Source organism: Macrotis lagotis, chromosome 2 (genome assembly GCF_037893015.1).
Source record: "Macrotis lagotis isolate mMagLag1 chromosome 2, bilby.v1.9.chrom.fasta, whole genome shotgun sequence".
Lineage (NCBI taxonomy): Eukaryota > Metazoa > Chordata > Mammalia > Peramelemorphia > Peramelidae > Macrotis > Macrotis lagotis.
The window spans coordinates 31,449,865-31,470,920 of record NC_133659.1 but is presented as its reverse complement, the minus strand read 5'-3'; the positions used below and the strand labels follow the sequence as shown (position 1 = coordinate 31,470,920).

At 49.6% G+C, this 21,056-nt stretch overlaps 2 protein-coding genes across 3 annotated transcripts in view; one reads left to right on the top strand and one right to left on the bottom strand.

Annotated features, from left to right (window-relative positions):
* Positions 1-4,908: 4,908 nt before the first annotated feature.
* Positions 4,909-7,058, top strand: TEX38 (testis expressed 38). The gene is made up of 2 exons (XM_074221513.1): positions 4,909-5,959; positions 6,270-7,058. The coding sequence occupies exons 1-2, from the start codon at positions 5,923-5,925 to the stop codon at positions 6,833-6,835; spliced, it is 603 nt and encodes a 200-aa protein (XP_074077614.1). The 5' UTR covers positions 4,909-5,922; the 3' UTR covers positions 6,836-7,058.
* A 3,882-nt stretch (positions 7,059-10,940) lies between these two features.
* Positions 10,941-21,056, bottom strand: part of EFCAB14 (EF-hand calcium binding domain 14) — a 31,578-nt gene continuing 21,462 nt past the window's right edge. The window contains exons 7-11 of one of the 2 annotated variants that reach the window (XM_074221511.1): positions 20,446-20,637; positions 18,852-18,923; positions 15,561-15,675; positions 12,673-12,782; positions 10,941-11,029 (exon numbers count right to left, since the gene is read on the bottom strand). In XM_074221511.1, the coding sequence (XP_074077612.1) occupies positions 12,709-12,782; positions 15,561-15,675; positions 18,852-18,923; positions 20,446-20,637 (453 nt within the window). In that variant the 3' untranslated portion in view covers positions 10,941-11,029; positions 12,673-12,708. The remainder of the gene's footprint in view (positions 11,030-12,672; positions 12,783-15,560; positions 15,676-18,851; positions 18,924-20,445; positions 20,638-21,056) is intronic. The other variant, XM_074221512.1, reaches the window with a different exon arrangement.

The following is a 21,056-nucleotide window of genomic DNA, read 5'->3' as shown; positions in this document are numbered from 1 at the left end:
TTTATGTAGCCCCTGCTGTATGTGGAGAGGCAAGAGTAGCCTTTATGTAGCCCCTGCTGTATGTGGAGAGGCAAGAGTAGCCTTTATGTAGCGCCGCCTGTATGTGGAGAGGCAAGAGTAGCCTTTATGTAGCGCCGCCTGTATGTGGAGAGGCAAGAGTAGCCTTTATGTAGCCCCTGCTGTATGTGGAGAGGCAAGAGTAGCCTTTATGTAGCGCCGCCTGTATGTGGAGAGGCAAGAGTAGCCTTTATGTAGCGGCGCCTGTATGTGGAGAGGCAAGAGTAGCCTTTATGTAGCCCCTGCTGTATGTGGAGAGGCAAGAGTAGCCTTTATGTAGCCCCTGCTGTATGTGGAGAGGCAAGAGTAGCCTTTATGTAGCCCCTGCTGTATGTGGAGAGGCAAGAGTAGCCTTTATGTAGCCCCTGCTGTATGTGGAGAGGCAAGAGTAGCCTTTATGTAGCCCCTGCTGTATGTGGAGAGGCAAGAGTAGCCTTTATGTAGCCCCTGCTGTATGTGGAGAGGCAAGAGTAGCCTTTATGTAGCCCCTGCTGTATGTGGAGAGGCAAGAGTAGCCTTTATGTAGCCCCTGCTGTATGTGGAGAGGCAAGAGTAGCCTTTATGTAGCCCCTGCTGTATGTGGAGAGGCAAGAGTAGCCTTTATGTAGCGCCACCTGTATGTGGAGAGGCAAGAGTAGCCTTTATGTAGCCCCTGCTGTATGTGGAGAGGCAAGAGTAGCCTTTATGTAGCCCCTGCTGTATGTGGAGAGGCAAGAGTAGCCTTTATGTAGCCCCTGCTGTATGTGGAGAGGCAAGAGTAGCCTTTATGTAGCGCCGCCTGTATGTGGAGAGGCAAGAGTAGCCTTTATGTAGCGCCGCCTGTATGTGGAGAGGCAAGAGTAGCCTTTATGTAGCCCCTGCTGTATGTGGAGAGGCAAGAGTAGCCTTTATGTAGCCCCTGCTGTATGTGGAGAGGCAAGAGTAGCCTTTATGTAGCCCCTGCTGTATGTGGAGAGGCAAGAGTAGCCTTTATGTAGCCCCTGCTGTATGTGGAGAGGCAAGAGTAGCCTTTATGTAGCCCCTGCTGTATGTGGAGAGGCAAGAGTAGCCTTTATGTAGCCCCTGCTGTATGTGGAGAGGCAAGAGTAGCCTTTATGTAGCCCCTGCTGTATGTGGAGAGGCAAGAGTAGCCTTATGTAGCCCCTGCTGTATGTGGAGAGGCAAGAGTAGCCTTTATGTAGCCCCTGCTGTATGTGGAGAGGCAAGAGTAGCCTTATGTAGCCCCTGCTGTATGTGGAGAGGCAAGAGTAGCCTTTATGTAGCCCCTGCTGTATGTGGAGAGGCAAGAGTAGCCTTTATGTAGCCCCTGCTGTATGTGGAGAGGCAAGAGTAGCCTTATGTAGCCCCTGCTGTATGTGGAGAGGCAAGAGTAGCCTTTATGTAGCCCCTGCTGTATGTGGAGAGGCAAGAGTAGCCTTTATGTAGCCCCTGCTGTATGTGGAGAGGCAAGAGTAGCCTTTATGTAGCGCCGCCTGTATGTGGAGAGGCAAGAGTAGCCTTTATGTAGTGGCGCCTGTATGTGGAGAGGCAAGAGTAGCCTTTATGTAGCCCCTGCTGTATGTGGAGAGGCAAGAGTAGCCTTTATGTAGCCCCTGCTGTATGTGGAGAGGCAAGAGTAGCCTTTATGTAGCCCCTGCTGTATGTGGAGAGGCAAGAGTAGCCTTTATGTAGCCCCTGCTGTATGTGGAGAGGCAAGAGTAGCCTTTATGTAGCCCCTGCTGTATGTGGAGAGGCAAGAGTAGCCTTTATGTAGCCCCTGCTGTATGTGGAGAGGCAAGAGTAGCCTTTATGTAGCCCCTGCTGTATGTGGAGAGGCAAGAGTAGCCTTTATGTAGCCCCTGCTGTATGTGGAGAGGCAAGAGTAGCCTTTATGTAGCCCCTGCTGTATGTGGAGAGGCAAGAGTAGCCTTTATGTAGCCCCTGCTGTATGTGGAGAGGCAAGAGTAGCCTTTATGTAGCCCCTGCTGTATGTGGAGAGGCAAGAGTAGCCTTTATGTAGCCCCTGCTGTATGTGGAGAGGCAAGAGTAGCCTTTATGTAGCCCCTGCTGTATGTGGAGAGGCAAGAGTAGCCTTTATGTAGCGCCACCTGTATGTGGAGAGGCAAGAGTAGCCTTTATGTAGCCCCTGCTGTATGTGGAGAGGCAAGAGTAGCCTTTATGTAGCCCCTGCTGTATGTGGAGAGGCAAGAGTAGCCTTTATGTAGCCCCTGCTGTATGTGGAGAGGCAAGAGTAGCCTTTATGTAGCGCCACCTGTATGTGGAGAGGCAAGAGTAGCCTTTATGTAGCCCCTGCTGTATGTGGAGAGGCAAGAGTAGCCTTTATGTAGCCCCTGCTGTATGTGGAGAGGCAAGAGTAGCCTTTATGTAGCGCCGCCTGTATGTGGAGAGGCAAGAGTAGCCTTTATGTAGCGGCGCCTGTATGTGGAGAGGCAAGAGTAGCCTTTATGTAGCCCCTGCTGTATGTGGAGAGGCAAGAGTAGCCTTTATGTAGCCCCTGCTGTATGTGGAGAGGCAAGAGTAGCCTTTATGTAGCGCCGCCTGTATGTGGAGAGGCAAGAGTAGCCTTTATGTAGCGCCGCCTGTATGTGGAGAGGCAAGAGTAGCCTTTATGTAGCCCCTGCTGTATGTGGAGAGGCAAGAGTAGCCTTTATGTAGCCCCTGCTGTATGTGGAGAGGCAAGAGTAGCCTTTATGTAGCCCCTGCTGTATGTGGAGAGGCAAGAGTAGCCTTTATGTAGCCCCTGCTGTATGTGGAGAGGCAAGAGTAGCCTTTATGTAGCCCCTGCTGTATGTGGAGAGGCAAGAGTAGCCTTTATGTAGCCCCTGCTGTATGTGGAGAGGCAAGAGTAGCCTTTATGTAGCCCCTGCTGTATGTGGAGAGGCAAGAGTAGCCTTTATGTAGCCCCTGCTGTATGTGGAGAGGCAAGAGTAGCCTTTATGTAGCCCCTGCTGTATGTGGAGAGGCAAGAGTAGCCTTTATGTAGCGCCACCTGTATGTGGAGAGGCAAGAGTAGCCTTTATGTAGCCCCTGCTGTATGTGGAGAGGCAAGAGTAGCCTTTATGTAGCGCCGCCTGTATGTGGAGAGGCAAGAGTAGCCTTTATGTAGCGCCGCCTGTATGTGGAGAGGCAAGAGTAGCCTTTATGTAGCCCCTGCTGTATGTGGAGAGGCAAGAGTAGCCTTTATGTAGCCCCTGCTGTATGTGGAGAGGCAAGAGTAGCCTTTATGTAGCGCCGCCTGTATGTGGAGAGGCAAGAGTAGCCTTTATGTAGCGCCGCCTGTATGTGGAGAGGCAAGAGTAGCCTTTATGTAGCCCCTGCTGTATGTGGAGAGGCAAGAGTAGCCTTTATGTAGCACCTGCTGTATGTGGAGAGGCAAGAGTAGCCTTTATGTAGCCCCTGCTGTATGTGGAGAGGCAAGAGTAGCCTTTATGTAGCGCCACCTGTATGTGGAGAGGCAAGAGTAGCCTTTATGTAGCCCCTGCTGTATGTGGAGAGGCAAGAGTAGCCTTTATGTAGCGCCGCCTGTATGTGGAGAGGCAAGAGTAGCCTTTATGTAGCGCCGCCTGTATGTGGAGAGGCAAGAGTAGCCTTTATGTAGCCCCTGCTGTATGTGGAGAGGCAAGAGTAGCCTTTATGTAGCACCTGCTGTATGTGGAGAGCTTTGGACAAATAGCTCCTTTTATCCTCACAACAACCATTTGAGGGAGGGGCTGTTATTAGCCCCCCCCCCCATTCTATAGTTGAGGAAACTGAAGCAGAGGGAAGTTGTGGTTAACCTCCCAACCTTTAACTGGTAGAAAGCAGCAGTCCTGGGGTGCTAACAGCTTGTGTCAGAGGTCCAATGTGACTTCTGGTCTTGGTTTCAGGTCCCAGGCAGGCATCCCCTGGGGACGGGGAGTCTTTTTCAGTTCTAAATCTGTGGTCCTATGATTTAGGATAACTTCCCCAGAACCTCTTCCCAGTGGGACTTAAGAGTGAGGGTATCCCAGCCCTTGCTAATTTGAAGCCCCACCCCCCATGCCTAAGAGGACTCAGGATCTTTCATTGTATTGCTACTAAAACTGTATATTCCCCCTTCCTCTTGTGAATATTAAAAGAAAAAAATGAAACCCTCCAAAAACTCCTCCTGGATGTGGGCCTGGAGTTTGTGGATAGAGGGTGAGGAGGCCCAGAGAAGGAGGATCACAGGCTGGATTTGAAGGAAGGATGGTAAAAACAGCAAGAGAAAGGGAAAACACCTGGAAGGAAGGGAAGTCCATCTCTGACCCCAAGGTTGGAGCTTAGCACTTGAATCAGTTTAGAATTGAGGCCTGAGGTCCCAGGAGCTGGATCCAAGGGGGAACTCATTCATCAAACCTTGGATCTTAGATGATAGCTGATTTAGGTGCAGAAGACATGGTAAAGGCTTCAGGTTGAACCCTCCCATTTACAGATGAGGAGGCAGAGGCTGACTTGCTCAGGATCATTCTATTAAGTTTCCTCCATGGTCTTCCCAAGCTAGGCCTCTTTCGGGGCCTGTGCATAGCCGCACTCTGAGGTCTCATCCACTGGTGCTGCTGAAGGCTTCTCAAGGATTTTCCTTAAAGCCCTTAGGTCTCCAGTCATCTGGTGGACCCCTTTCTGACCTATATTTTACAAGTCCAGATTCATTTCACATTTATCAAGTAACTGATATTTTCAGTGCATTATGCTGTGCTGGGAGAGATGAGTAGAATTCTGCCTCCAGTGGGGGGGGGAGGGGAAGAGTGAGGGTGGGCTGCCAAGTACCCCTCTGGCTCTGGGCTCCCAAAGGCAAAAGACTCAAAAAGCTTACATTCTCCAGTAAGGCAGAAATACCAAGCATGCCAACTGTCAACAGGAAATAACATGAAATACATGGGTGGAGAACTGGGTCATTTCAAGAGAAATGACATGTATGGATGTGGAACCCTATGCAAACCCCAAAGGTTCTTTCAGTAGCTTCCTCATGCAGTTATCCAGCAGTTACTTGGCGGGTTATGTGCAAAGCAATGCTCCAAGTGTATCTGCTGGCTACTTGGGTTCAGTTCTGCCTATGAGGAATCATTATTCAGACTTGGGAAAGCAAGGGAGGAAATAAAACAAAATTTATTGAAAAGGTTAGAAGACATAGGAAAGGAAAGGGAGAGAGAGAAAAGAACAGCCAAGTAGCATTGGCTGGGCCACAGGTCAGAGAAGACTGTGGCCCCAAAGCTGGAGTCCAACTCAGATTTTTATGTCTTGCCTCTCATTCAGAGGGCAAAAGGTGAACTCCCTTTTTCTTACAGGACCAGGAATTAGGTAGAGGGGAAGCCAGATTTTACATTAAACAACCAATGGTACATCAAGAATTGGGGGGGAGGTCTCCACCCAAGCAGCTTTTAAGATTACAGTTGTTTCTGTTACAATCATAATTCTCTACTTTCGTGGTCAATTTACATCTCCAACCGATTTCTACATTCACAATTCTCTTCATCTTCCCCCCGCATCACAAGGAGGCCTTGGGGTGTGGGGTGCAGCAGGGTGGAAGGGGAAGGCTGGAGAGGGAAAAAGCCTCTCAGGGGAAGCTCATGACCACAGTATACCACAGGACCTCCCAAAGGGAGCCCCAGACCTCAAGGAAAGGCTCTCCTTTCTTATGTGTTGTCTTGCCCCTGCCTATGGGGGTAAAGGTGGTGGTATTTGGTGCCAGTCTCTTTCTCCCAGTGGTGGCCAGCCTCTAGAATGTTCAGGTTCTGGAACCTGGCAACCGTTAGAAACAATAATATCTCAGGGTTCTGACCTTACATTCCTTGGAGCAAGGTTGGGGAGGAGGGCCTTCCCCCAGAGAGCCTCCTAAGGCGCCAGCACCAGGCAGCCCTCTGCCCTATGGATTCCCGAGGAGAACGGCTTAGTATCCCCGGTGGTAGGTGGCTCTTCTCTCCTTCCCCATCTGTGGGGACAGAGTAGAAGACCATCCAAGGGGTGGGAGTCAGGGTGTCCCAAGAGCTCTTTCCTGTGGGCAGTGGACGTCTCCACCTTGGCCCCGGGCTTTCTGAAGGGTGAAGGCAATTGGTCCCTCATCAAGTGGGAGCTCTGCATGGGTGGGAACTCCCCCCAAACTCTTTAGGGTCCCTAGGAATGGTTTACCAGAAAGGAGAGAGGTCTGCTGGTGGTCGGGTAGAATGCTCCCATCTCTGGTCACTAGTTAATGCCCTATTATCTCCTCTCCCCAGTCTGGCTCCCACTATACTTTGTGGTCTTGGGGCTGTGCTCTGTGATTACTGGCAGTTGCATGGTCTTTCTCCACTGGAGGAAGAAGGTTCGAAGGGAAGAGCAGGCCCAGGAGTGGGTGGAGGTGATGCAGAAGGCCACCTTCAGCTACAGCCCCCTCCTCTACTGGATCAACAAACGTCGGCAATACGGCATGAATACAGGGGTCAAAGTCGACCTCTCGGTGTCAGACCCCAAGCCAGAGACCCTCCGGCCCCTGACTGGCATCCAGAAAGGAAGGAGCCATGCCTCCCCAGTCAACTCCTCAGCTAATTCCCCAGCTAGATTACTCGTGTCCCCTGCATCTGCTCCACCCCTGGCCTCTTACCCAAACCCAGCACCACACAACCCCATCTTCCAGGAGGTGGCCTTTGCCCCCTCACTATGCAATATGCCACCCGTGGTGAATCATTCTGTCTCTTACCCTTTTGCCACCTATCCTGAGAGGAATGCCCAGTTTAATTCTCTGCCAGCTCTGGCCCATTGGGACTACTGCTTCAAACCTAAGGGCTTGGCCTATAAGCAGTAAGTAGCTCGCCTTAGTCTGGAGGCATGGGAAGAGGTGTGGGACAGGAGACTGGGATGCCCCAGTGGCTGGTGGCTTGCTCTGGAGTCACACCCATGCAATAATCTTTTTCCTTTAAGTTCACGGCTTCTGTCTTCTCAATCGCCTTAATTGCCTATCCCCGTCCAATTCATCTTCAGCAAAGAAGTCTGATATTAAACTTTTTAATAAAATACTAAAACCCCAACCTTTGGTCTTATAAGGATGGGGGATGGGGTGGGGCTGTGGCAGCCAAAATGAGCTGAACCTGGGACCATGGCCGAGATGTTCATCTGACCAGAGCCACAGTCCTGACAGACCCGGGAATCAGTACAGTATCCCTGGCCTCGGAATGAGGGGCATCCCTGGCTACTCCCTGCCAGGGTGACTAGGCAAGCCTCCTTCCCATCTGGGCCTGTTTCCTGTTTGGAGATTCCCCAATCTTAGGATCCTGATGTGTCATGCTTCAACGGGCCTCCTTCTCCAAGCCATCCTATTACCTGCTAGCCCCTGCTCTGTGGACTCTCCTTCCCCCAGTAGCCCACTGTGCCCACCACAGGTACAGACCCTCTAAATAGCGGGTCAATTGTCCAGGGCTTGAGGAATCCAAATTAAGGATCCTTCCATTCTTGGCTCTCTCCTGGGAAAGTACATTCCTATTTTAGAAGGTACTTCCCCAGGAGAGCCAAGAATGGAAGGATCATAGGATCAAGGTTCTAATAACCATGGAACAAAATCTAGCACACTTTGGAAAGGAAGGAGGGGAAGCAACCATCACTCTGCTTAGCCAAGGAAGAAGCAGGTTCTGCAATGGGAGATGGGAGGGGACTTGTTTCTTTTTTTTGGGGGGGGGGGGCTACTATCAGAGGTTCCTCCTTACGTACTGTTTAAATCCTCCCTGCTGCAATTTTATGGACTTGCCCCAAATTCCTTGCTCTAGTGGAAAAAAACCGGATTTAGGAGTCAAGGTTTGAATTCTGTTTTTGTTTTTAGGTTTTTGCAAGGCAAACGGGGTTAAGTGGCTTGCCCAAGGCCACACAGCTAGGTCATTATTAAGTGTCTGAGACCGGATTTGAACCCAGGTACTCCTGACTCCAAGGCCGGTACTTTATCCACTATGCCACCTAGCCGCCCCGAAGGTTTGAATTCTGGCTGTGACCCTGATCATTTCTCTAGTCTGCTTTTTCATCTGTGGGTTGTTGAATTTTTCAAATGAGAACTGTGGTCTCACAAGTCCCTGTGAAATCCCCTCCCCACTCTCGGGTCTGGTGGTAGGTTGGCCTCCTCTCTCCAGCCCAAAGTGCCCTAACTTCTCTGGCAATGTTGCAGGCCACTTCCCCACTTTTAAGAAATGAGCCTCCAGCTTCATGTGGTGGTTTATTTGACCCACTCCGGCTCCCACACCCCTTCTTCCAGGAGGTGGCCTTTTCCTCTTCACTGGCCAACCAACCGATCTGCCCATCAACAAGCTTTAATCACAGACTAAGTAGAGGCCAAAAGAGTAAATATGCTTTATTTAAAGAAATTCAAATTTGTTACATGTTATTAAAGTGCAAGGCTCCCTGCAAGGGTGGGGACCCAGGCTACCCTAGAGGCAGGAGACATCCATTTCCTCTCTGGGTGTGGGACATGTGGCTCCAGGGACAGAGGAGGTTCACCAGTCTCAAGATGAGACAGGACAAAGTGGTCTGTGCTCTGCAAAATGTGACTGCAATAGGGGAGCACACTGGAGGGGGGGGGGGAAAGAGTGTGTGAGGGGGAGCCAGCAGAGATGATGCTCTGATCCTGGACTGGGAGGGGCTGGCCTTCAGATGGATCGTACCCAATGAAGGAAGGGACATCCCTTCCCCCTTCTTAATACTTCTCCAACGCCCCATCCCCCTCTCTTCTGGCCAAAACTCTTGGCATAAGGCTGTCAATTCCCCTAAACAGGCCAGTTTATGGGCAAGAATCCACTTGGCTCTATCAGATTTCCTCTGCCTCACTTTCCATGCCTGGCTCCTTGCCCAACCCTTTCTCCAGAATCCGGTACCTGAAGAAACCTAGTCCAAGAGTTTGAGTGGAACCACAAAGGAGAGAAGATAAAATGTAGGAAGAGCCAGGCAACCCTGGCTGGCCAAAAGGCCTTGTGGCCATTACCTGGGGGATGGGGTGCTGGCACTTGTTGCTGGGCCTGGAGGATGCTCAGTAACTTGGGTGCAGAGTGGTATTTCCTGGTGCCCATACAGCGCTGCCAGGCAACGTGTTGCCAGAGGGCACTTCAGGAGGCCAGGCAGCCACTATTGCAGCAGGACAGGTGACTTGACCCTGGGACTCAATGTACAGTTGCTCCTGTTCTAGCCCAGGCCCATGGGATTCCTTCTAAGTAAGAGCCTAAAACAAACCCTGAAAGAAACTTTTTAACTAAGAACCAAGGGCTCTCCACTGACTTGTGATCACCTCTGAAACTAAAAAAGGGCAGCCTGCATCATCCCCTTAGGTGTGTGTCAAGGAAATTAGTTTTCGAAAAAAAAATTCAAGCAAAACAAAACATCTTTAGGTGTAGACATGAACCTTAGGATAGATACAATATATACAGACCTTAGTGATCAGTTTTATTGCTAGAATTTTATTTGGTTGTTAGAGAATTTACAGGGACAGGTGTATCAAACAGGGTCACAGGCCTGGCCAGGAGGATGGTCTCAGGCACCCAGGGGGCCTGTGAACAGCAGATAAAAGTCCTCCTGCCAGGCAATGGCGCAAGGGGGGGAAATGCAAGGAGAGAAGCTTTCAGTGGTGGTAAATCAGACACATTCCCAGAAGGGCATAGGCTGGCTTGTCCCTAGCTGACTTTACGCGCCTAGACAATGTTTTTGTGAATCTATCTTCAGGAGCACACCAAAGGAACGGCATCCTTAAGTCCAATGTTTTACTGCAAGGCCACACAGGGCCAACACCAGAACAAAGCTCATCTAAATAAAGGGGTCTCCTTCGAGGCTACTCCTCCAGCTTCCCTGGTCCCCACTGATGATGCTTCTTCCTTGTTGATTCAGACGCTTCTGGGAATGGCAGGTGGGGCTGGAACTTAGAACCTACAAGCACTGGACACCAACCCCACCGTGGGGGGCAGAAGGAAAGATATTGCACTTGCTAAGAAAAGGGGATTCCTGCCTTCTGACTCGCCAAGGGCACGATGCATCCGACTTTTATTTTGTGACCTTGTTGCCTATATAAGCTTCCTGGGAGGCCACAGCAGAGGTGTCCCCCCCTCCCCAAAGTGACTGGGCCAAGACCACAAGTTGGGGATGAGTCTGCATCCATCCAATCAGCTGGAGGAGAGGCTCTGAGGAGGGGGCAGGTAGGGCTGGGAGGGGAAGGCAACATCTCAGGAAGAGGAGGAGAAGCCACGAGGGGCAGACTCCAGGGTTTCATGCCATCCTTTCCTGCAAACACTTTAGCTTAAGCTCCACAACCTGAAGAGTGTCCAACAAGATTGGAGGGGCTGACAATGCCCTCTCTGACTCTGCTCAGGACTGGGTGTGGGGGCAGGGTGACTACTTAGTGAGAAAACCCTAGGGAGGCAGCAACCTTCCTGCCAGGTCATGTGGGAAGTCTGGACACTAGCGGCTGATTTTAAACTGTTTTCCCACATACCCCCAGTGCACATAATTCCCTGACATATGCTTGGAAAAGGCCTCTCATGGACAGAAAAGACAAGATTTTTCTGGGTTTCTATAAAGTGCAGCTAATTTAAGGCAAATTTATGTAAAATAGAAAATAGGGGTCTCTCTCTATATACACGATGTTCAGTTTAAAGACATAGTTTTGCCTCTCCAGAGGGACCAGGGAGGAAGGAGGCTCCTGGATTGGCGGGAGTTTTAAAGCAACATTCCAGTTACTGCTGAGCATCAGACCAGAAGGAAATGTTCTCCTCTTTATAAAAAAGTAACTTTTATAGAGATTCTCCGAATAAGGGGTGTTACGCAGCTTCGGAGATGTGGCATTGCTGGGCTGAGGGGGGTGAGCTGCCAGTCTGAATGGGCTTCCGATTCTAATTCTGCTCCATATGCTCAAAGCCTAAAGATAAGCCCAGTTCCAGGAAGGAGGGTCTCCCATCTCTGTCCACAGTAGTCTCTGCCAGACTTGGGCCGATAGGGTGGCAAAGATCCTGGTAGGACAGCTTCCTCTGGGCCAGGAGATCTGTGGAGACAAGACAGCCCATTATCTCCAGCTCACTCTTGGGCAAAGTGCTTGGGAAGATGGTGGCTGCAGGAGGGCTGGGGAACCATAGCCCTGAAGGGTGATAAGGAATGAGAACTCCTGACTTGTAAGTGAAATGATTCCTTTAAACCTGCCTCTGGGGAGGGGAATGCAAGGTGCTATCCTCTCCTTTTTTTTTTTACTTTTTTTTGCAAGGCAATGGGGTTAAGTGACTTGACCAAGACCACACAGCTAGGTTAATTATTAAGTTTCCAAGGCTGGATCTGAACTCAGGTACTCCTGACTCCAGGGCCAGTGCTCTATCCACTGTGCCATCTAGCCAGCCCTCCCTCTTTTGTTTTTAAAGATTTTTATTTATTTGGAGTTTTACAATTTCCCCTTAATCTTACTTCCCTCCCCCCCACCCCCCCACAGAAGGCAATTTGCCAGTCTTTACATTGTTTCCATCTCCCCTCCCCTCTTGGCTTCTGGTGCCTCATGGTCACTCGCTATGCTGTGGAGCCAAGTCCTGTTTGGTGGAGGCAGCAGCGACCAGGCCCAAGGGCCAAGCAGCCCCTCCTTGTCCTGAGATGCCCTCGAGGGACCCTCAGTCTGGAGGGACTTTTTGGCATTGCAAAGGGGTCTGGAGACCTCATTTTATTCTAGCCAAGATGCTCCCCTGGAGAGACCCTCCAGGGTCTGGGTCATGCTTCTTCCCCCTCTCCGTAGTTCCCGACTCTATAGACTGCTACCTCTGCCTTCCCTTTCCTGCCCCCTTTTGTGTTGTGTTTTTCATTAGAAGGTAAGCTCCTAGACGGCAGGACCTCATATTATATCCCTAGTACTTAGCACAGAATAAAAGCTGAAAAAATGTTGGTTGCCTGTAAAGCTAAATGAAGGGCACACAAAAAGGACAAGGTAAAAGGGAAGTCTGATCTGAAAAGAACCCAGGGCTTTGTGTGGAACACAAGCTCAATGATTGTGCGTGTAGGGGGCGGGCAGCCTTAGAAAATAAATTGTGGGATCTTGGGTTGCATTGAGAGGGGCATGGAAGGATGGCAAGGGAGGGGACAGGTGCCCTGTGCTTGTGGAACTCTTGGGCAGGACATAGATTGGACGGAGAGTGTCCAAAGGAGGGCAGACAGAAGAAGGAGGCCCCTCAGAGGCTACTGAGTTCAACCTCCTTATTCTACAGGTGGGCTGCCTGAGTTCACACAGGCACAGAAGCAGGATTTGAAGCCAGGGCCTCTGGAGCCAATGAACCACAGCGCCTCTCAGAGGGCCGGAGGGACAAGCATAGAAGTGGAAAGGAGACAGATCTGGGCTTAAAGGCCACGGCCATGTTCTTTGCCTCTTAGCTGCCCTACAGTGGCATCAATGGCTGCAGGAGTGGACTTCCCTCTGCCTAGAGGTCTCTGAGTCACTCTGGAGGGGGATTCTTCCTCAGGGTCACAGGATCTCAGAGAGAGAGAGAGAGAAAGAAAGAGAGAGAGCCTCTTCCACTGCGGCCTCTGACCGAATTTTCTAAGGCTCCTTTGAGATTCCTTCACAGGCACTTGGGCAGCTCTCAAGAGTGGGGTCAAAGCTCCCCCACCCCCACCCCCAGCCTCCCTAACCCACACTTCTTTCTCTCTCAGACTGACCTGTCAGGTTCGAGATTTCTGGGATGGTGACGGGTCTTACTGTTTTCCAAGAGATAGTGGGGAGCCCTTCGAAAACGCGGATGGCTTTGATGCAGCATTCTGCTGCTTCTCTGTAACAGACATACAAGGAGGATTAATCTGATGGATGGCAAAATATGCCACTGTGGAAGGTCCCTTTTGAAATACCTGCAAATAGAGGTGTTAAGGGTGCCAGTCAAGTTAAGAGGAAGGAAAACAGAGTGACAAGGGTCATGTGTGCTGTGACGTTGGGGGACCATGAAGATGGTAAAGCAGCAATCTGAAAAGGCCTCAGAGGTTGATGGAAAGGCCAGAAGGACTCTAATGACTACAGAGGGAGCAATGAGGGCTTGGGACCACCTACCCTAAAGGTGGCCAAATTCTTTTCACTTAAGACTTGGGGTTTGCTCCTTTCTCCTCTAAGGACAGAGACCTGTAGTTGGATAGTCCTAGGCAGGGTGACTAGGGAGAAGAGCACTGGAGGATGTCAAACTGCCACTGCCTGTGGGACAATCATGACAAATGGGGAAGTCCTTGGTCCCCAAGCCCATCACAAAAAGGCAGCTGACATCTCTGTTCTTGACAGATCTGATTGGACAGGGAATAGAGACTCTTGAGGAGGATGGAGTGACATAGACTCAATGAGGACAAGTTGGTAGATTGGGAACTCACAGAGGAACTAGGTCTAAAGAATAGGACTGAATGTCCACTGTCAGCTGGCAGAACTTGGGGGAGCTTCTTGTCTAGAGCTGGACCCCAAGACAGCTCCTTTCTGGCCTCTCTGCCCTTTGCTCTGGGATGCTCTCTCCTCACTCGGTTTTCAGGGCACTCTTTTTTCTTAGTCCTCAAGCTCCTCTTATTGGATCTTCATCAAGACACACTAAATATAGGTGATCCCCAAGGCTCTGTCCTGGCCCTCTTTTCTTTACAACTTCTCACTGGTGATTATAGGTTTATTCATTATTACTATTTAATTTTTGCTTTTTCTTCCTTTCTATCTCTGTCCCTATCCCATGGGAGAAAAAAACCTAAAACAATCTCTTGAAACAAGTAAGTATGTTCAGGCAACAACATTGGCCACATCCCAAAGTCTTTTTTTCCTCATGGCCTGAGTCCACAGCCAGCCTTATTGGGCCTGTGTGGGTTGGGGAGGTGTAGCAGTTTAACGTCCTTCTTCATTGCTCCTCAGCTTCAGTGACCATCCTAGGTGGATCACATTAGATCTTCATCTCCAAGCTTAGCCTCTCTCCTAGTCCCATCGAGCCTTTACAGCTGCCTCTCAGACACTGACCTGGGTGTATGGCAAGCAGCTCAGGTTCAGGGTCAGGCTTGTCCTAACTTCCAGTCACTTTGGATCACCCCAGGCTCCTCTTGTTGGCCCTTCCTCACAAACATGCACCATCCAGTCTGGTGCCGGACAGACTGTCGTCCTTGGCCAGCTGACTACAGGGCTCCTCTTCCTGGATCCACCCTTGACTCAGTTGCCCTTGTGATACCCCTGCCAGACAGATGTGCCCACCCTGCCTCTCTAAGGCAGTGAGCTTCAATGGCTCCCCACAGTGTGCCTGGCTGGCAATGTGGGGCCTCTGACGGCCTCTCTGTTATTCCAACAAACAAGACTCCAGCTCCTATCCCTGTTCTGCCCAATCTGTGCCCCATTCTGGGGACACCTCCCTCTTTCCCTTCACCTCTTATAATCCTTCCTTCAAAACTCAACTCAAACATCACTACCTCCCATCACAAGGCTCTTATTACTGACTTTGCAGTTCTTTCTAGAAGAACACCATGACACATGAACTGAATTTGAGTAAGGAGCTGCTGTGCTAAGTCTCCAGCCTCATTTTCTTCTCCTGTCCAGTGACGAGATACTAATCAGGATGACTGGAGATAGTGCTGGATGGGAGGCAGTCAGGGTTAGGTGACTTGTTCAAGGTAACATGGCTAGTAAGTGTCTGAGGCCAGGTTTGACTTCAGGTCCTCCTGACTCCAGCACTGGCACTCTACCCACTGTGCCATCTGGCTGCCCCATGTATGGTTACATAATGGCTTGATGGAACAGAAGTTCCCTGTGGGCAAGGGGTATTTCACATCAGACTTTGAATTCTCAACAGATTGACTACAAGGACAGCTTGGAACAGCAGGAGAGCTGGGTTGAACAATAGGGTCTTTCATCTCTCTGGGTGCAAGTTTCCCCATCTATAAAATAACCAAAGACCCCTTCCATTCCAAAAGTTGGGCTGAGAAGTCTTGGTTCTCATGTAGATGTAAATGCTGAGGATGAGCTGGGGCATGTGGGGAAGAGACAAAAATCTATCGGTTACATAGGCAGGGGAGGCTTTGAAACATACTGGCAGAAAAAGCAAGAGAGGCTTCCATTGTGCTTGTTTATGGCACTTGAGCTGAGACACCAGAAAAATCTCCTCCAGGCCCTCCCTAGGCTCTGGGACTCAAGGCATACAACAAGATGGCCTATACAGGCATGGGAGGGCCAGAGATGCTTCCTAGAGAGCCAAAGACATGGGGCTGCCTCTCCCCTAGCTTACATGGAGGAAGTTTGACAAGTTAAGGATTGATCTTTGAAGAAGCAGGCCAGGATGGGGGCACCAAGGAACTCCATTTGAAGTCACCGGTGCTTGTTAGGAGCCCTTTGAATTCCTATCTAGAACTGGTGGTTTTTAAGTGCTGACCCCATACACCACAACTCTGGTCAATTCTCTGATCGTGACTGCTAGTGAAGAGAAGCAGAAAATTCTCTAACTCAGTAGGTTCCATTGACCCTTCACAGATTATACCCCTTCAGCCCTTTCTCCTAAGTCCATTGCAGGTCAGACTTGAGGAAACCGCCTGAACAGGGCCAGGAACTCACTCACCTTTTTCGGAGTCTTCTTCGGGTGGCTTGTTGGGCTCTGGCTTGCTTGTGAGAGCAGTAATCAACTGGAGCTTCTCCCTCAGCTTGGAGGCCTGAGATTCTGGACTGTCTTCCTTCTGCCCCAAAGATGGAAACAGCTTATGAGAAGAACAGCACAGGGTACAGACTACAGAAAATTAATAGACAGACATGTCCATACAGACACACACATAAACACCTCCTAAAAATTAATTCTATTCCAGGATGTGAGGCGGTTTCCAGCCTCGCCACTTCACTGCTGTGTGAGCTGCCTTGTCCAAAGGAGAGGTCACATGTTCTCCTGCTTCCCGCCCCTTGGGTCTTCTGATACACACAATAACCTGGATGTGCAAATAGCCATCTGTCAATTGCTGAGGGCTACGTGGACACACATGGTTTGATTCTTCTAGTACAGAACTTCAGAGAAGAAGCCATACAGGTTTGGCTGGGGCTGAGATAGAAAGGTCAAACCTCAAAGGGTCCATGATCTCCTGGAGGTGGATCTTCCTGGAAATGGTGCAGATGGCAGCCCACCTTGACTGACTGATGTCCAAGTCCAATGCTCTCTCACCTGGATGTGGGTAGGATTTCTCTTGTCATTGAGAGCAGCAGGGCCCCTGGGCTGTGCTCAGGTGTCTCTTGGCCTCGCCATTCCACCTGCTCCTTCATTCCTCTGATGACTTCCTGGTTGGCTGGGTGTGTTGAAATCTGCTCAACCCTCCCCAATGTGCTTCTCCATTGCCAGGGTTACTTCTTCCGAGGCTGTCATGTCCCATCAATGGCAACCATACAGCCCTGGCATCAGAGAGAGACGTTCTGGTTTCAGGAAGGAGATTGGGCTCATTGGTTTTCAGTGACTGACTACTTTTCTCTATCCACCTCATGCCCCCTCCCTGTGGAGGGAAGTGTCCCACGTGAACACTGTCCACCGTGCTCTTTGCTTCTTCTCTGGTGTTGTCCTATGGAACTCTCAGCTGCCTATACCCAGCCCCGTTTTCTGTAGAAATTGTCTTCTCTTCATATCCCTCTTGGGGAATCTCATTTTCTTCAGGGCCTGGCTCATTAGCATGAGCTTTATAGTGCCAAGCAAGAGTACCTTAGTAACTGCTGCTTGTAGATTCCAACATGACCCTTAAGGTGAGAAGTCTTTGTTGAGCCCCTCAACAAAGTACCTCACCTACATATTTTTCTGTATAAGCTCAGTTATCCACATGTTGTTTCCCCAGGAAGATGGAGACACTTTGAGAGCATCCCTACTTTTGTTTCTTCAGTGTCTAGTATACAGTAAAAGCTTAATACCTTGTGCCTCTCCCTTTCCACTGATGTGTTGTAGCTCCCTTTCCTATTCCTGAATTTGGGGTCCAGCTCATTTGCAGCATCTGATGAGATTTAAATAAACACTTATGAACAAACTCCAATTTGTCCATCCAAATACACACCAGAGTCTAGAGGACAGGCATTATTCATCGACTTGGTTTTTCCTGTATGAATATGGATCACATTTCGGAGACCCCATCATGCCCATGTTTCTAGTGTGATGTCCTTCAAAGATCCTTTTAAAATGTTGACACCTAAAGGGAGAGACTATATAGAGAAGAGTCACTAAAATAGGGTTTGACTTGACTGAATCAAAGACTTTTTGAATGGTCAAACACTGAAGGAAGTGGGATCTTGTCTTCTCCATAGAGCTGGAGTCTCCTGTAGAGTCCATAAAGGGGTCACATGGGTTGGGGTCTTACTGGTGAGAGGGCTTTAGGGGTCTTCTCCTTAAGAGTTGGTTCCTTCTGACTTCCAGCAGGCCCAGCCCTGGGAACATGGGGCCACAATGAGGAGACTTTTTTCCTCTATCCTCTTCAGTTTCCTATATACCAGACCAGGCCTTCTCCTTCCCTCCCAATATCTATTAATTACTGGTCACCATCTGGGCTGGATGAAATCTAGAGAGGGCTCAGTATGGAACTAAGGTGACATACTGAATCTTGTGGGGTCTGATTTCCCCTCACTGTAACCCCAGATGTTGAGGTGCTTTTATCTCCTTGGTGGTCCATTCTCTGGGACAGGGGAAGAAGTCATCTTCTAGGGAGTGGAGATGACTTTCTGCTGAACCTGCCACCTGAGGAGGATCAGGGTCAATGACTCCTTGTATTTGCTGGTCAGCTGATCTGGCTCCTTGGTCCAAACAATCAGGGGGGCTGAAGGCTGAGAATGATCAGCTCTTTCTGGCTGTGTTGAGAGTCATTCTTCTGGTGAGCCTGGTACCTCCAGCTCTTCCGAAGCAGAAGGCATTGGGAGACTGAACCCCATGTCAAAGCCCCAGGGCCAGGGTACCAGGCAGAAAACCAGGCACTGGAGCTGAAGGTTAGTCAGGGTTCCTGAGGAAGGGTCTCATGTTCTCTGGGGAGAGCTTAGAGATCACACTCCTGCCCACACCCTGCCCTCTTGCCACACAACTCCTCTAGGCTATTTTGAGCATATTGGAGACAGCAGAATTCTCATTCTGGATAGAAAAAAGATTATGATGGCAAACTCCATTGTACCCTTGCAGTCCATCTTTAATCACCCTTTTACTAAGAAGAGAATAGAGCCAGTCACTGGGTAATTCAGGCAAAGATATCCTAGGTTATAGAGGAATGACAGACGGGTTGAGAGCTTGCCGTGCCTGTTGCTCCTTTCCCAAGGGCTGTTCGAGCTTCCTTGGGCATCTACCTTGGGCCACCTCTCCAGTGTGGGAGAAATTTACACACATAATGGCCTTTGGCTCATGCTGTCCATACAGAGATGGAGAGAAAGAAGCACATGGAAAAGGCAACAGAAGCCATGTTTGGAAAACTTTAAAACATCATGGCCAAGGTTTCAGTCCTCCACAGCTGCCTCCAAGTGTATTTCTGTTCACATTCATTCCCTCTGGACTTGCCAAATAGACGGAGAGGGTAAGAGGCACTCTCAGCAGCTTAGCTTGCCACGGAGAAGCTAGTGCCCAAACTTGCTCTCCATCCTACCAGTCAGAGCACAGAAATTCTCCAAGATTTTTTACAGATCACTTTTCTGGGAAGAATGAAGGAGGATGCAGAATGGAGGATGATGCAAAGCTGGCCAAGGGTATATGTGTATGCGCACACATATGTCCAGAGAAGAATGGTTCCTTCCATGACCACTATAATGGAAGGGGCAGAGCCATTTAGTTGGGGAATGAGGCTGCAGAGGCTGACTGCCAGAGGAAGCAGTAAGGTGAAGGCACAGGATTGCTGCCTGCCTGTTTCTTTTTCTCCCTTACCTTTAGGATCTGGGTTTGTTCCCCATCCATCCTATGAGAATCTCTTTTCAGAGAAGTAGCTTCACCAGCCATCTTGAACATGAAGAGGAGAGGAAGAAGGGGGAAGGAGGGAGGGGGAAGAGATAAAGAGATAAAGCAGGAGAAAGTGTTTTAGAACAAACATCAAAGCCTCCCAAACATGCCCTTTTGAACCATGGCTACATTTATCTGGAAGACTGGAGAATACTTTCATGCAGATAGCAGGGGTTAAAAAAGGAGAATGGGAAGAAAAAGGGAAAAAAGCCACAGAGAAACAATGTTACAGGGCAGCTTCTACAAGGCATCTGTCCCCAACTTGAAGATGCTAACAGACAGAAGACACTCCCTCTTCCTAGTTTAAAACAAAATGGGCTGTGCAGCTGGGCTGACTGGGTGCTGTTATGGGATCTCTCCAGGGGGCAAAGAGGAGCCAGGTTTCGGCCTCACCTGAGATGTCCCAAGGCTCAGAGAACACATCATGCAGGTTACTTTTGCTTTCTCGCGGCTTTGAGGAGGCCAAATGGGAACGTTTTTATCTTCCCAGTTCAGGATTAAATGACCCGTCCTAGTGGGACAGCAGAAGTTGGTATTGGGTGGCCTGAAATTCAGAGGATGAGGCAGCTGGCTGGGCTAGCCCAGGAAAGTCTGGACTCTGAGCCTCAGGAGGTCTTGACTTTGTCTATTTGTGGTCTATTGTGCTTGCCTGACTTTGGGCATGTTTATGGAAATAGTATGACTTCCCTGTAGGCCACTGGTGTGGGTGGAAACACATACATGCAGGGGATGAGAAGGAGAAACACTGATGAAGACGTGAAACCCAGCATGAAGACGACATGGGGGAAGAAGAATACCAGTTTTAAGAGAAGACAAGAGGAATTAGCTGTTTGCTTTTAGTTTTCTGCTCTGTAAAATGGGGAGAATAAAAAATACATGTATTCCTGAATTCCCAAGGATAGTATTAGGAAGCTGAGCTTCATTTAACCTTAACAATGTGATCTTCTCTGAGGGGCAGCAGAGCAGAGGGGAAGATGCCTAGGACCTGAAATTGGGTCCTAGGTGGGGGACCCTGAGCAGTTGATCTTCCCATAAATCACTGAGCCCTATCCTAAGTGGGCACTGCCCTGTCGCAATTCCTACTGCTTGGTTTCCTAAGACATGAAGAAATCCATGGCCGCTGACATTTAAGTCTGAGCTGAGGACCTCGGTTTCCTTATCAGTTTAGTTATTTCCTCCTGGTTCTAAATCCAGAGATTTATGGAATAGTTCAGACTTCTCAGGGTCCTGCTGGTACCCAGGGCAAGGGGCACAAGGAGCAGGCTGGTGTGGCTCAACCTCTAGTGCCTACTAAGGATCTTGAGTTGGCCATCTTTTCGATTGATCAATTTCCTCATCGGCAAAATGGGGGTGATAACTCCAGTTCCACCCCCTTCACCACATCATGATGACCCCAAGAGACAATGGATGGGAAGCGCCATGCAAATACCACACCCAAGTAAAATGGGAGAAGCCCGAGGGCAGCCCCATGGATACGGCACACATGGTGGACAGAGCACATCACGAGGCTAGATGTTCTTACCATGGTGAAGGACAGGTTCTCTCTCTTTCCTAACTTGTTCAGAGCCACGAGGCTGCTTTCTATCGAGTTGACTCTTTGGGTCAGATTCCTGACTGTCCCATCCATCCCCAGAAGCTTAAGGTCATTCTGTCTCTGGTACCCCATGAGGGTACTGTTGACCTCTTCTAAAGAGCTCTGAAGGTGCAGCATATCCTAGAGCAGAAACAGAGCAGGTTGTGGACTCCCTCTGGCAATGGGAATGACCCCAGAAAGGGCTGAGCTGAGGAGCCATGGCCATGTACCATGGCCAATGCTACCTCCTTTCCCTGGCTCTTCCCCACCCATCTGCCTCCACTTGCAGTTGGTGGCTCTGACCACGGAGAAGCGCAGAGGCTCATTTACATGAATCCCTGGAGCTCAGACAGCAGAATGCCTCGGAATTGATTTCTCAATGGTTGCCCCGCCTGCTGGCAGCAAAGCTTTCATGGTCATTAATGAAAAGACCGATTCATGTTCATTTATCAGAACAATACCACCTTAGGAATGAGACCAATTACTGAATTGGCTCATGTAATACAACTATTACAAGTTGTGCATTATTCAGTACAAGATCCAATTATTTTTATTGACAT

Bases quoted from the DNA above. Each gene is read 5' to 3' on its own strand.
- TEX38 (XM_074221513.1), top strand. From the start codon at position 5,923: ATGGATTCCCGAGGAGAACGGCTTAGTATCCCCGGTG. The intron at 5,960-6,269 runs GTAGGTGGCTCT...TCCTCTCCCCAG, and splicing joins ACGGCTTAGTATCCCCGGTG to TCTGGCTCCCACTATACTTT.